This window comes from Accipiter gentilis, chromosome 8, assembly GCF_929443795.1.
Source record: "Accipiter gentilis chromosome 8, bAccGen1.1, whole genome shotgun sequence".
NCBI classification, from domain to species: Eukaryota; Metazoa; Chordata; class Aves; order Accipitriformes; family Accipitridae; genus Astur; species Astur gentilis.
The window spans coordinates 35,956,161-35,972,364 of NC_064887.1; the positions used below are offsets into that span (position 1 = coordinate 35,956,161).

At 44.0% G+C, this 16,204-nt stretch overlaps 1 protein-coding gene across 3 annotated transcripts in view; it reads left to right on the forward strand.

Annotated features, from left to right (window-relative positions):
• NTMT2 (N-terminal Xaa-Pro-Lys N-methyltransferase 2) overlaps positions 1-16,204 on the forward strand; it is a 32,101-nt gene that overhangs the window by 4,778 nt on the left and 11,119 nt on the right. Inside the window, exons 1-2 of one of the 3 annotated variants that reach the window (XM_049809334.1) lie at positions 7,702-7,779; positions 9,345-9,741. The exons of 1 other annotated variant lie outside the window; for it this stretch is intronic. In XM_049809334.1, the coding sequence (XP_049665291.1) occupies positions 9,498-9,741 (244 nt within the window). In that variant the 5' untranslated portion in view covers positions 7,702-7,779; positions 9,345-9,497. Of the gene's footprint in view, positions 1-7,701; positions 7,780-9,344; positions 9,742-16,204 lie in introns of those variants that run through there. One more of the 3 variants, XM_049809335.1, reaches the window with a different exon arrangement.

Consider the following 16,204-nt stretch of genomic DNA (forward strand, 5'->3'; position numbering starts at 1 on the left):
GTTTTATTTTGTGCCTTCTGTACGAAACTCAATTCACTGTTGGATTTCAGATTTCAAAGTTAACATATTAAAGTTGTCCTTAGTTCACCCAGCTCCAGCTAACTATTGCATCTCATATGATTCATAAGATTTCCCTGGAACCCAGGGGCATATCAGTTGTCATGGCAAGGCACAGCAAGGTGAGTTAATTAGTAGCATTCCAACATATCCTGGGCTTTATTGGCTAGTAGGGAAGAATCCCAGAAAAAGTAAAGCACTGTAATTGTGCCAGATCCATCCTGTGTTTCCTATAGTTTTGTTCTTGAATTTTTTCATATATATTATATTGTCTCGATGCCAGTGCTCATGGTCCCTGAAATTAAAAGCATTCCTCATAAAGGGGATTATGAGATTAAAAATATTGCTCATAAAGAACACATTGATCCTTACTGGGAGGATGATAGATGTAAAAACATCAAATTACCAATGTCACCAAATAAAACTAATTTAGGAGATAACAGTACATTTTTAAAGAAATAGTGGGGATGTGTTAGATTTACAAACTGTAAGAACTTTCCTTCCCAGTATGCTCATTCTTCATTTATCATTTTATAATAAGAAAACCCCTTAAACTTAAGTTAGTCTCATACAAATGTCACTTGCTAGCTTTCTTGCTAATCCAGAGGAAATATTATCCTAGTGGTCCCTGAGGTCCAATGTCTAGGTGTTGGATACATGATAAACTTACTTGAAGCTTTCTTAGTGAGATATAGTCCTCTGGAGACAGCTGTGGATTTAATTTTTCAAGCTTTAGTACAACCTAACCCCTTAAAAATAAGATTTAAGTTTCCCTTGTCAGGTCACTAAAGAGTTTCTTCTTTTATTTTACTCTTTTTTTTTCCTCCTCTGCTACTTGCCCAGACTTCTAATCCCCAACCTCTGGAGGAAACATTTAACCATCTCAAACTTCTCATGTCTTGATTATTTTTTGGTTCCAAAGGACAACACACATACATCTTGCTTTTGAATGGTTCTAGTCTGAGAGCCCAGATAGAAAGTGTTGATGCAAAGCAAATAGTTTATAGTCCTTATCATTTAGGTTTCTACTTTCAGTTCTGAATAAAGGTGGGTTTTGCAAATTCTGAGCCACTCCTCTGTGTAAGAGCAGTATTTCACAAGAATAGGTGTGTTTATAGTCTCTGCAATCCATGTTCCTGTGTTTATGCTGTCCAGGAGTTGGGCTTAATCTAATTTTCTTGCCCCTTGATACTTACCACTTAGTTTTCCAGAAACTGAGTTTAATGTTCCAAGGCATGCACAGGATTTAACTGCATAGTTCCTGGTATTGTGAAACTCCACACAACTCAGTTAAGGATGAAGGCTCTCCAAGCCAGCAATGTCACAGATAACACTGTAATTGAAATGCAGGGGGTAGTATACTCATGATACTTTTACTGATCCACTGAAAATGCTGCTTACAGCTCCTGACCCCCTCTAATTTCCCTGGTGTACACACACCCCTGGCTTCTGCCAGACCGTTCCTTCTCAGGAGCTAAAGGTGGAAGAGGTCTTCCTAGGTCACTTGTCAGATTTGTTTCCTACAGTCAACTTTTCTTTTTTCCTTTCAGCTTGTTTTCCTTTGGCTTATGCAGGAAATTAGTTTTATCTTGCCTTGCCTATCCATGCATTCATCAGGTCTCTTCTTCCTCCCTTTAATAACTTCATGACATGTTGGCCAAGTGCAATCACCATTGAAAGATGTGCATAGAGTTTGAAAGTTAATTAAATTTCTAGAGGTTTGTGTGCTCTGGCTGCCAGGTAGATGAGAGAGACCCATGATAGGGACTGCGCTGAGGGGGAGTTAAGCAGAGTTCAGCTCTTTGGCAGCAGCAAAGGGTCAGTCACTGTGCACACTAGCCAGACAGACAGCACAGATGAATAGGCTGGCCAAGCTGTCCTGGAGCAGCTCCAGACTGGCTGCAGCACAGGCAGTTTCTTGTCCACGGTGGATCTTTCACGATAGATGGCAAGTGAGAGGAGGTATGGGGCTTATTTGAGGTACAAGTAGTGAGACACAAATCTAAAAGAAACTAAGTGTCCTGTTGCTCTATGGCTTACAGAACACCACATTTTCCAGTCTAGTTTTAATTGCCCTAACAAAAAGGATGTTCTCGACCACTGCTATGAAATGCGCTGCTATACCGGATCAGGGAAATGCCAATCTGGTGTTTGCCATCCTAGCCAACAGCAGGGAGGGGTCCAAAGAGCTCCAGATCTGAAAGCCTGGATCTTTACATCTCAGCCTCTTTAATAAGAGAGGCATATTGCAGAAGTTTAAATGATGTCTCTAACCCGTGGTCTGCCTACACCACTTCTTTCTACAGATCTGTTGTTATCCATTGCACACTCTACTTCCTCAGGTTGGAGTTTCTGTTTCGTCATCATGTTTGCCCTCCAGAGAAAGGCTGTTCCCTCCTGGCATCACCACTCTCATGTCACATCACTAGTGTGTGCCCTGGTATGCCCAGGATGGGGGCCTTTCTGCCTGGGCCTTCTAAGAGTTTGGGAAAATACCTGATCCGATTCTCTGCAGGAGCAGCATGTAAGTGCTAAGAACCAGTTCCTAGGTAATGGGTTTAGACTGCTTCCCTAGGCATTGCTGCTGTTTGCTGTCAGAGACAAGATAACTGGGCAGGATGCTTTTTGGTCTGAGCAGACAGGTCAGTCACATGCCTTAGGTAGGAAGGGTGCAGCTGAGAGGATGTGAAAAGGCATGGTTTTCTGGCAGTGTTGTGTGCAGAAGGAGCTTTGATGGAATTGAAAATAAATCCTTGAGAGACTTTTTACCAAAGCATTTCTGGCAGTTGCGTGCCAGAGCTGAAAGACATTAAGACTAACTTATCTCCCACTTGCCCAGTTCTCCCACAGGCTTTTCTGTATTGCTTTTTGTGCTGTTTCCTGAGTGTGCAACATCCTCTTTTTCCTGGCTCACCAAACCGCTATCCCCTCCGGTCACTCCTTAAAACTCTCAATGGCTGAGACAGCCAGTCTCCAGACCCCCTTCCTCCTTGGTTAAAGAGCTGCGCCTGCATTCTTAAACGTGGAGCTATGGGGGAATATGAACTATGAACACATGCACGCACAACGCTACAGCTAACTTGATCCTGCGTTTTCCAAAACCCACAAACCCTGCCACTCAGCCAGAAGGAGATTTTTGTTAGCTTTCACCTAGAAAAGGAGCTTTATCATGCGCTTGAGCCAACAGAGGGCAATATATGCAAAATTCAATATTGAAAAGAAATGCTTTTAAAATACAACTCTAAGCAGCCCAGCCCTTACTGTATCTGGAGTCACATATCACAGTGAAAGGCGGCATTCCATGCTGGACCTAAAACCTTCTCAGGCTCCATCAATTAAACCACCACATATGGGGTGGAAGAGACTCAGCAAGGAACTCTCACTAGGGTTCAATGAAAACCAGATGTTGTGGGCACAGCTGTCATGCTTCTTATCAAGAACAACAGAACAGCCCCTGCTGCAGTTTCATCAGGAGCCTTGCCCTTCCTTCCTTTCAGCCCCGGCACTACTGAGAGTCCCTAACCAGAACCAAGTAAAATCCTCATAGCCAAAGCATGCAGGAGTCCTCCCCAAATATCGCTATTTACGTTAGCATACTGTTTATGGATCTCCAAATCAGGGTCCCGCTGTGACTGTCGAAGTGCTTGAGACATGATGAGACAGGCTCCCACTCCTACCTAAGAGTGGCTTCACTCACTCCCTTAAAAATGTAATTTAGTGTTGGCTCCAGAGCTAGAAGGATTAGAGGGAAAGAACTGTGTATTCCCTCCATAGGGATAAAGCTCTGGCCAATTTCATTTACATGAATTATAATGTATTTACCCATAGGGCTCACATGCTGTGTTTTGTTGCTTTAGATGGAATTCCAGATTGCTAAATTCCAATTGTATAAATGATAACAGATTGCTGCTGTGACTGCACCCATGAAAGCACACGGGAATTGTGCAGGATATGCCCTGAAGGGCATGAGTCATCCTGACCTACAGGCAGTGAACTCTGCTTTAGAAATGTGGTTCAAAGCAAGGGTTTCTCATGAGAGATCAGAAGTCCTATGCCAAGGTTGGGTCTTTGCCCAAGGACCTGTTTTGCTCTGCATTTCCTTGGGTCCTTTTGCCACAGAGTGATTTTGCAAGACCAACTAGTCTACTGGTGACAGCAACATTATTGTTGTTCGCACTTGTAAATGATATGCTGAAACCAAATTTACCTAAATTTAATTACAAATAAAGAAGTGGAAGAAGGGAAATAGCCCTGCAAACAAAACAAAACATTTTGTTTGGCCTGACACAGAAATTTTTTTTCGGGTGAGAAAAGAGAAATATTTCAGTTTCTTGTCAACCCAAAACACTATTTTTTCTCAATTCCTTACTCAACTCAAAACCAAATTATTGTCACAGTGATACTTCTGAAGACTGCTGAGTCCAATTGGACCCATGAGTGGAGTTTAGGTGGGTGAGGATTGTGGCTCAGAGTTCTGGACTTCAAGTCAGACAATTAGTGCATCCATTGTTGTATTACTATTTTGCAGACTGACACCCAGACACTGGTGTACACAGTTGCTCTGAATAAGCCACTGAAGCTGCAGTCAGAACAATACAGGCAGTTGCTTTTCTAGCTGCAGCAAAGTCAGTTGTAAAGGTTACCACCTGGCATCCAACCTGCAGCTGTTCTTCACTGCCCTCGTAATGGCATGTGTGCTCTCTGCCTATGCCTCTTCTATCAACATGATCCTGTGGTTTTCAGGAACTTTTAAAAACTTGTTGTCAAAGATAAAACAAAAATCACTTGCTTTAAACACATCTATTCCTGACAGCATATGCCAGGCTTGAGCGTGAGGGAGAAGAATTAATATAGAGGCCTTTTAAGATAAAGAGACATCTTGCAGCAATCCTGATGGCTTGTCTGTGTGGAAATCAGATTGCATGCCAGGTGTTTTGTAAGCAGAACACAGTAATTTAAAGGCAAAATTGACCCTTTGTGACCTGTATGATATGTGGAGCCAGTGCACATGTTTTTCTCTTCTGTTCAGCTGATGTGTTTCAGAAGTAGCATGTACAGCTCAGATCTGCAGAGACAGGTAGTTACCTACTAATATAAAAGTAAGTCCAACTTCTCTTTAAATACCCTGATGCTCCAACAAACAGATCTGCCTTGGATCTTACAGTGACTCATCATAAGCCATCTGATACCTTACTTTAAACCTGCTACTCTCAGGCAGAGATCAGCTGCAGGTATTTTAACAAGAAGCCACTCTAGCTGATCCTTCATTTAAATCTGTGATAAACCTGATGTCCTAGAACTGCCTGATGTCATGGGGAGGAAGAAGACAACACATGGAGGAACTATTTGTTTACCCACATAAATACAAACACATTCTTATTTTAGACCAGAAGCTGTTTGAGGCAATGACTGTCATGTATTGTGGCTGTGTCTGCTGTTATTTTAGTGTAGGGCTTCAGTGTATTCAGAGGTCCAGATTCTCCAGTTTCCCTACTACCAACAAAAAAAGCTGGCTAGCGGGCTTCAACTTCACAAAGAGCCAAATGGCCATTTGGGAAAGGAAATTAAAGTTTAGAAGTGGTTTTACTCACTTTTCAGCAGTGATGCTACAAGTAGTGTGGGTGCCATTGTGTCCATACTCAAGCCCACACTTCTTGTTAATGGAGATGGTAGGGTATATAATAGTGGTTGAATTGTTTGCAGCTTCTGGGTAGACCAATACTACTCCTGTTCAGAATATGAGGTTAGGAGACAGCGTGAAGCAGTTGTGAGTTGTTCTTACCAGAAGCCATTAAGATGCTGCTGTTGACAAACAGGCAGAGAATACAACATCCACTTTTTGAAAAAAAGTGCTATTTCTGTGGCCTTTTTCAGGGACTTCTGGGCACAAATCTATATTTCTGCCTAACGTTTGACTGCAATAGGAAGTGCTTTGCAAGTGCTTTCAAAGGCTTGATGCTGTTGTGATTCACCTACTTAGCTGCACTAGTATCTGAGGACTGAGAGTGTGTTTATGGTAACTCTTAGATTATAGAGCTGTTTGGAACAGGGACTTACTCTTGATCACATGCAAATAGAATAAATAGAAGTAGTGTTTCTGCAGCCTTCTGTAGATCTTCACCCTTTTTGTATGAGGTGGGACTACTCTGAGTCAAACCCACCACTAATTTATCAAAAAGAGTTATAACCAACATTCAGCATGAAAAACTAATCCTGTGAACTCTTGTTTCTGACACATTTGTGTTGGATGGTTGAGAATAGTAGGTTGGAAAGAGAGGTGCAGATGTACCCATGCCCGTCCCTCCTTATGGGTTATATGGTATGTCAGAAGAGCAAAACTCACTTTGCTGAGTGACACCAGGATGAAACCTCTCTCTCTACCCCATCTACTGTTTTGATGCAAGCTTTGAAGTAGTTCTTGGATTTGAGATAGATAGGTTTAAATGTTGTTTGGTGATGGGGTAATAAAAGTAATAGACAGAGACATACACAACATGATTGCACATACCTTTTTTCCTAAGGAAGGTGGGCTAGGAGTATGTTACGAGAAGATGACTAGCAGGGCATTAAAATGATAGGGGGTGACTGTGAAATATGCCCTGTTTCCCATGTGTATGTATTCACTGTCGTAATTGGCCACATTCTCAGAGGATGTAAATTGAGAGAGCTTCACTGGAGTTAACAGTCTCTGGAACACTTTGTAGGCACCAGGGAACCCTAATGTGCTGCTCCAAAGAGAGAGTTAAGCCCCACTTGTGCATAGAAGGCGGGAGAAACGCTGCCCTTTTCTGCCTTTGCAAGTCACGTCCTTTTAGCAATTGTAAAAGCCCAGGCCCCTGGGGACCTCACAAGTGTCAAAGCCATGGGGACCCCTGGGGCTGCAGTCCCAGCACCCTCCACAGTGCTGTCCCAGCATTTAACTCCACTACGGCACATCAGAGCTTAGGTTTCATGCTTGAAGTTGCTGCTATCTCTAAGCAGAGGGGTCACTTTGCCACACAATGGGCATTGCCAAAACTACAGCCATAACAAATGTGAAACATGGTGTCAAATGCGGAACAGGTGGGCTCTGAGTTCCTAGGGGTGCCTTTTGTCGGTGACAAAGTGAGCTTGTGCAACATCTTTCCAAAGCATTAACATGCTGTCTTGACACATCTGCTCCTGGCGTGCTAACTGGCAGGTGGCTGAAAATAGATAAGCAAAGAGAAAGGGCCAGATTTGTGAGAAAACTAAGACATACCCCAGGATTGTGTTTGGGCTCAGATATTTCAAATTTAGTTGGAGAGAGCCTGGTGTTTCTCTGATAGATACACAACCAGGAAGAAATTTGAGGCTGAGCTATTTCAAGGGTTGGCTGAAATTTCTAAGGCTGTGTGAAGAACATCGCCCTCTGTTCAAGGAAGGGCTCAGACTTCAGTGCAGTGGCATGACCCCACTCTCCCCACCCCATCTTCAGCTGCACATTTCTGTCTCCCTTCTTGCACTTCTCTGGCAATTGTAAGCTCTGCACTGAGCTGGTTCATGGTGCTGACCAGGCAGAAAAAGCAGCTGATGTAGCAAGCTGAAACGGCTCAGCAGAGATTCCAACAACAGGAATGCATGAGCAGGGAGGGGTGGGAGCGTAGAAACATAGCTTCCAGTACTTAGATTACCTTCGGCTGTCATGGAACCCCTTCCAGCACACCTTGCTGACAGGACAGAGGGAAGAGGTCTGTGTTATTGGTAAGGCCACTGTGTATCGTGGCTGTATGGCTACCTCCTCCACACCGCCATCTCAGGTGGCTGTTCCAGCCTCCATATTGTAGCACATGACAAATTCCTCTGTGTCAGCGGTGGGCTGGATTGGGGAACTGATCCCACTGGAAATAAAAATAAGTACATTTTTCTGAATAAGATTTATTCACTGATGTGTTCACCAATATGTTTGCATGATCATGTAGGCTGGAACAGCTTGGGGAGCAGCGTGCCAGTGGAGTTAGGTGAGAATGAGTAGTACAGGATGGTAGTTGGGGAAACAAGAAAGGCAGTAATACCCAGGGACGGTTTTGCCCCTAAATACTTTTAATAAGTAATATGAAAGCAGAGATACAGAGATTGACTGCTCCAAGGAAGCAAGTCATTTTGGAAAATATGCTTTAATTGATGCATTGCTAAAAGCTGCTTAGCATCATCTGTAGCCAAATTACTAGCGATTTTCCTTGGTGGAGGCTAGGTCTTTTTTGTTGTGCTCTCAGAAGCTTGATAGATATTTGTTGGGAGTTGCAGTACTGCTCAGGACATACGGCAGCCCTTTCGTATTAGAAACATCCAACTTTCTGATCATGTATTGCTGCCTTACAGTGTGCTTACACTGCAGACAGCTACAATAAACAGCTTGACAAGCAGAAACCCTCATGGGCACAATGTGTGGAGGTCAGTGCAGTCAGTACAAAGCCCTCATCCCCTTGCCGGGTACCTTTGCAACTCAGGAGGCTTGAAGCTGTACCACACCAAGTGCCTGAACTACCAAGGGGCAAATAAGGTTTTGAAGCAGTACCTGTCTTTCCTTGTCCCTTGAGGGCCTGATGCTCCTCTGGGATGGGACATACTTACGATGTATACCTCCCTTCAGCAGCTTACGATTCACCATCCCAGAAGCACTTCAGCTTCTCACCCTACTCCCCCTCTTCTAGAATTTTGCCCACTGTAGTGGCCTGAACCTCCTTCTCTTTTTCAGCCAATATATTTGTCCAAGTTTGTTAATGGGCAGTTTATCTCCTTTTGTTCTTCTGTGCATTTTGTTAGCAAAAGCAAAAAACTCTTACTGTTCCCTGGCTTTACCATTCCTGTGTTCCCAGACAGCAATTTCTTCCAGCTAGCTTCTGCTGATGAGGTAGTCTGTACCATTTAAACAGATTAAATGAACCAGGTCAGACTGTAGTGCCTAGAGAGTGGCTTGGCCTGCCATACACAGTGAGAAAGTTGAATCATGCTTTCTCTTTGCTTGCTATAATCACAGTTTATTAGGACAGTTTGTGTAGAGGCACATCCATGTTCTGTCTTCTGGCCTTGCTCTTGGGTGCCCTGGACTGAAAAACAAATAGTAAGGGAGAGGCAGAGAAACAAAATCACTCTGTGAAATATAAAAGAGGGAGCTGGGAGATCCTGGATAATATCTGAGTTCCTTTGAAGTGAAGGCTGAATAGATTAGGAAAAGTGTAATTGAATTAAAGCCACTCTTTTTTGGAGTAGATATACTTTTACCCTGGCTAAGCAATTTCCTGGTTGAGATTTTTATCCCTTTCCAGCACCTGCTCGTTTCAGAGGGCGACACTCCAGAGATTACTCTGAGCCAGCGCCAAGAGCCAGCATTTCTCACTCCCCTCTCACCCGCCTCCGCCCCCTGCACTGCTCTCCACACACACCCTGATATAGAATGACAGCACATTGCCACAATGTAAATGACACTGCCTCTGCCTCTTCAGAAGGACAGGTCCTCCAGAGAGCACAAGCCACAGCAGCTGTCCACCCTTGCAACGAACCTCTTCATCATGGCACATAAAGCAGCACATTTGGCCTTTAAGTCGCGCTGGCACAAGACAGATGAAGAACTCTGTCGGCACAGTATGTCCTTCATCTTGCATAAGGCGATCCAAAACGACTTCTTTCAGAGTTACCTTTATCTGCTGGAAAAGCTCCCCCTGGGTGAGTAGCTGGTGGGCAGGAGCGTCTCTGTGTGTGTGTGACCATGCTCCAGAAAGATACATCATGGTAGATGGTAGAGTGCAGACACATTAATGACAAGTAGTAGTTTTGAGAAGCCCGGCTAGAGAGACTACAGTGCTAGCTAAATCATTCAGTACTCTCTCTCTCTCAGCTCCCTCTGATTCAGTACCCCGTTGTTTTATCTAAATGCTCCACAGATTGTTAGAGGGGGGCAAGGGAAAGACCACAAGAGTGAAAGAAAGTTTGGTTTCTGGCTGATGGTTCCTTTTTTTGTCACCATTCAAGTAAAACATGCATTGACCTCTTTGGAACTTGGAAGGACAAATGCAAAACTAGCAGAGCTGACAGGCCTTACTTTCTGTTGCCTGCTACCTGTTTCGTTGTCATTCACTGTGTCCTTAGCCTTGTCGTTTGTATTGTTTTGGACAAGTGCTTGAAAGGTAATGATTTTTAAAATTTTTTTCAAGAATCTTTGTAATCCCGATCTCTGCAGCAGGCTGTCTAACCTACTGTTTATTATCTGGGAGGAAAATGCTTCCAAAATGTTTGTTTATAGCCAAATTTCAGTGAAAGCCTCTGGTACAGGATGCCATGACATTTCTCTCAGATGCAGAAAATGAATGTTCATATCTTATGAAAATTTGACCCTGAATAAGAAACAAAATTTCCCCAGGACAATATAGCTAAAAAGTAGATTTGACTTGACTCTGTATTATATTAGCATGTCACTTCTTAAGCAGAATTATTCAGCCTCCACTCGATGTTAGAACTGTAGGAATTTAAGATGGAAAGGATGTGTCTGTGCAACCTGTTAAACTACCCTTCACATTGAATTCTTGAGGGCTCCTTCCTGATTGAATGATCCATTTAGGCAAGTGGATTATCTTACCTGATTGTGTGAAGCTGTACAGACCCGAGTAAGAACTTGCTCAAGTTGGTAGAATTCATGAGTCCTGTAAAGAGAGAAAGCAATTCTCTGTTATCTTAGTATTTTGATGTGGCTTTTCAAATGCAGCAATATCTGCAGCTATTTAAAATGAAACATGGGAGATAAATACTCCTATCCCTAGTGGTAGGTAGCTGTGAATGATGGAAAGGAAGGAAAGATGGAAAGGAAGGAAAGTCAATTATAGGTCGATGGAATCTCAAGAAGTCTATGAAAATGTTATTCTTTCATTTGTTTTGAAAATAAACACAACATATGAGAAACTGAGCAGGATTTCCTACAGTGTTAACTGTTAGTGTAAGTACTAATAGATCATTTTAAGGGTAGAAGGTACCATTATGAACATCTAGCTTAGAATTTAATGTAAAAGTTCCTGCATTGTATTTGTAACTTATGACTGGGTCACAGTATATGTTTATGAAGACAAAACCACCTTGGTTTAAGGGCTGCAAATGACTGAGAATCCATCAGTCCATCATTAAGCTGTTTCGAGGCCTAATTGCTTTACTCTTGTAAAACTATATTTTATTTCTTGTCTGAATTTTTTCTGAATTTCCATTCCCAGCCAACAAGCTTTGTAAAATATTCCTGTCAGACTGAAGATCCCCACTGCCAGGCTTTTCATGACCTGTATCATTAAAACTTCACTAAAGAGCTTACAAGCTTATTGCCAGCCTATGCAAATTAGTCTGACTCCATGGAAAAAGTACTGTGAGTCCAGCCTTCATGTGAACATGCAGTATGTCTGTTACTCTGTGGTTACTGTCATGAAGTAAAAGTATGTGTAAGGACAGGTACCGTGGGGTAGCTCGTGCGCTGTGAATACACATCCAAGAAACTTCACAGCATGCTAGGATGGGTGGACAATCAGATGGGTAAAAAGTGGTTGGGTGATTGGGCTCAGAAAGTCGTGGTCAAATCTTGAGATCAGTGGAGTAGCGCAAGGGTCTGTCCTGGCACCTGTCCTGTTCAATGTCTTTATCAATAACCTGGAGGAGGTGAAGGACTGCTTGGTCATCACATTTGCAGATTGCAGCCAACTGGCAGGACTTGTCTGCAAGTTCTAGGGCAGGACTGCCATCCAGAGGCAGCTATTGGCTGGAGGAAAGAGGCTGTGGGAACCTAGTGAAATTCAAATTCACTGAAATTCAAAGGCAAATGCCAAGTCCTGCACCTGGAAAGGAAGAACCTTTGGCAGTGACAACATGGCCTGGGCAGTGGCTGACCAGGGAGCAGCCCTGCTTGGTAGGGTTTTGGTAGACAGCAACTGAATATGACCAAGCGATGTGTCCTGGAAGCAAAGGCAGCCAACAGTATCCTGGGATGTATTAACAAAAGCATAGCTAGTTGATCGAGGGAAGTCATTATCCCCTTCTATGCATCAGTCATTAGACAATACATGTGGAGTCTTGACATGCCCTGTGAAGAGAGACAAAGGGAATGGGGCATGTTCAGCCAGAGGAGACAGCTTCAGGGAGCTGAAGCCTGCCAGTACCTACAAGAACATCACGAAGAAGATTAAGCTGAGCTCTGCACACTGGTGTGAGGCAGGAGGACAAGAGACAGTGGCCATAAACGGAAACAAAGTTCAGACTGGCTATAAGGAAAAACTTTCCTCGTAAGGACAGTCAGGCATTGGAACAAGTTGCCCAGGGAGGTCATACAATTCTCCATCACTGGGGGCTTTCAAAACCTAGCTGAATAAAGTCCTGATGAACCTCATCTGACCTCATGTCTGTCCCTGCTTTGAGCAGAAGTTTGGACTAGGGACCTCCTTAGGTCCCTTCCAACCTGGATTATCCTGTGATCCAGTGCTCTCTGTGATGGAGAGGATAGAATGTGGCGGGTCTGAACATGTCTGCAGAATGACATTTTCCATTTCAGTTCAGAGTGGAACTGAGCAGAAATGAACTTCAAGCTTCAAGACTAGATCCAGATACCTTTATGTAAACAGTATTAAACGACTAAAGCAACACTAAGACTGTGACCTAGCAGGGTAGTTAAGCATGCGCTTAACCCTAAACATGAATAATAACACTGAAATCAAGCCTCACATTGAAACTTGCAGTGCTTCCCAGGGTCAGCAAGTTAGAAAGCTTGCTTCAAGTTATGCTAACTCCGTGCTCCCCCAACTCCATTGCTAGGTTCGGTGGTGGAGCACTTTTAGGCATGTTTACTTATGAGCTGAGCATATCTGGTATCACAGCCTGTTAAGAGAAACATGTCACTTTTACAGACCAGGGTAACATTTATAAATAAGAGACATGAGTAACTTTAGGCCCTCATCCAACAATGTACTTAAATGTGTGTGAATGCCCTTAAGCCGAGTGGACTTTAATGGAGCTACTCAGATGCTGGGAATTATGCATGTGTTTACATGGGCTGTGGGACTCAGCGCCAGTGGGGTGAGATCTGAAGTGGAAAACTTAGATGATAGGCCCATAGAGAAAAATATTCCCGTGTGTGAGGCACGTGCCTGTAAGTAAAATCTGCTTTGGGGGTGGGCTGATGTTCATCCTCTATAAAACAGATTTTAAATGGCTCTTGGACCACAGTAGAGAGGTGAATTCTACACTGCACCCAGATAAGTATATTTCAACTGATGCACAAAGCAGATGTTACATTTAAAAGGGAATACTCAGCCAAACTGGAATTAGTTCAATATCTTGCAGAAAGCAGTTGGAGCCACAAAACAAGGTTCACAAATAAAAACTTCAAAAAAATTACTTGCAACATTTACTTCTGCTAGGGAAATTTAGCTGAGTAAACTCTGCAACCAAGAACTGCAAGGCGGTCTACTGCAGATTGGGATTGCACCTGGTCTTACGTATTAAGTGGTCCATTTCTCTGGAGGTTTAGATCAGATACATTGGGAAACAAAATTTTGAACTGATCCATAAGATAATATTAGAGGTAATGTTCTGGACTTTGCAGGGCAAAAGGGGTTAGGTAGATACTCTCTGTTTAGTCCGGGACTTGGCATTCAGCTGTAGATCACCACTCTGCATCCAGACTGTGTTTGCAGCAACTGAAAATTAATGTCTCATGACTGGGGTGACCTTTAGGGAGCCGGTTTAGTTCTCAGCTTGCTTTTGCAGTGGGTTTGTCTTAACTATTTCCACTTGGGGGACTTGCCAGCAGATTCAGCTGAGACACAAAGTGTGCCATGAAAAAAGCATCTTCTTACTTTACTAGAAACACATTTCTAACCTTAAACCTTACAATTTACCTGCCTTAACACTGAAAACCTTGTCTGTGAAAGACAGCTGCCCCCCGCCAATGTCTGGGAGAGTTGCAGCCTCCATCATCCTATTCTGCCTATGCCCTACTTTACAAAGTTCATTGAAATCAGGCTGTGTATCCATAACAGACCTCACAAGTATTTCATTTCCTAATGCACAAGGTAGTCCCACATGGGTCATGGAAAGGGAGATGCCTCTGGCTAGACAGGTCCTGTGATGAGGGGGAGGTGTGCTGGAGCAGAGCTGCAACACTAACTGCCACCAAGGACGTGTGTGCCTCCTTGCACTTCTCTTTCAGGGTGGATTCCTGCAACCTGGCAAACCTCCTTCTCCCTCTGGTCCTGCTGCTGGAGCCTGCATGCCAGGCACAGCTGTGAGGCAGATCAGAGGTGAGGTTGATTGGCTGTGTCTGGAAAATTGGGTTGCGCATCGGGAGAGTTGGCAGCGTTGCAAATTCATGAGAAGGAGGAGTAATACTGAGGGAGCAAGAGGTGGAAATCATCTCTACAGTGATCTAGCACTGCATGAGTGAGACTGTGGGTCCGCAGGAGAAGACTTTGGGTACAGTGCCACCCTTTAAGTTAGCCTGTATCCTTGCATGCCCTCAAGTGGGAGACTTGCATAAGAAGATCTTTGCAAACTTCAGTGCATAGAGAAGACCCTATGGATGCAAAGCCCAGAGCTGGTTTCGGATGCCAGCACGTAAGGCAGGGCTCTGGGGCCCCAGCTGGGCCGGGAGGAGCCACAGTCAGCTGGTGTATGCATGCAAGTCCTGCAGGCATTCTGCAAGCCTCATACTGCTTCTGAGTGAGAAATCTGAGCGTGCACACTACAGATCTGATATCCTGAACAGCATATCGTCCCCATGTGTTGCCTTGGGTCAAGCTTATGTTTTGAGTAGAAGGACTCTGAATATTTGTTGTTCATGCTGCCAGCTGCCTGCAGCACTCTGTCCTAGTGTGCAGACAGCCTGTAAATGCCTTTCACTTCAATCTAGCAAAATGGGATAAATCACTGGTCCTTGTTAGGTCCATTAAACAAGCCCTAGAAATCATCACTGGACTCTTATATGGAAGATCTTGCAAAGCTCACATGCAGGGATTCAGTTCTGTTCACCAGGCAGGCTGGCATATGAAATGGAGAAAAAAAGAGACACAGAGAAAACAAGATGGTGCCACTCCCAGGGGGAAGATGGAGGTCATTTACTGGAAGAATCACAGCCACCGATGGAGTCTTTTTCCCAGGCTCTGGGAGCCACCCTGGCCAAGTTGTGCTGGGGATTGGCGGCTGCCCCCTTTGTATTAATTTCTTCAGCTAAATGGTTTCTTCTGAGTATGTGAATATAATCAGTGGAGTGTGTAAAACTCCCAGGTTTGACCCTTGCTGGGCTCAGTGCTTCTTGTGGTATAAATTTCTCAGGCATAACATAAATGTGTAATGGATTAAAGCTTTAATAGTATCCGTTCGGCAGTTGACTTAAGCAGGTGATGACAAGAGGGGCTGGTAATGCTGCTTTTGTTGGATGAAGGATATGCCGGGCATGCTGCTTATGTGTAACCCAATAGCACTATTCTGTTCGGAGTGGTCCTTGGTGGTAATTATTCCCCATCCTACTTCCTTTGTCCCCCCCTCATTTGCCTCCAAAATGTCATTCTCCTGCTGAGGATGGGCAGGCACACACTTATCATTCCCTGCTGAGCTTGCTTGCCCTCAATAAATACATTCCAGGCTTATATTCAGAGCCTCTGGCCTAGCTCTCGTCTTCTGCATGGAGGGCATAATTCCTGTTCCCCAGCTGGTGTAAGCAAGGCCTGGCCTGTTCAGACCCTTCCCAGCAGTGACCGGCAGTGCTCCCGTGGAAGTTTAAAGATGCAGTGACAAAGCATTGCTCCCTGGTCCTTCTGTGTAGGCAGCTGGCAGGGAGCTCTCCCGTTCTGTTGTTATTAACCCAAAAGGTGTTTGCTGCTGGATGATTTCCAGTTCCTGGAGCATGCTGGGAATCTGCAGCAGAGCTGGTCTTACACTGCAAGGTGGTGCTCGCAAAGACTTGTTCCCAGTGTGACTTCATCCCTCCTTATTGGTTAGCTTTCACAGACAGGCTTGTAGTTGTGTTTTTGTTGGAAGGTCTGTCATACACACAGGAAAATCCCTGGACACTTGTATGCACACATGAGACAGTCAGAGGTGCTGGTTTCCAAGCAAACTGTTTATGGCCTGCCTCAATCCAAACTTCTGGGCTTCAAAACATAACTGC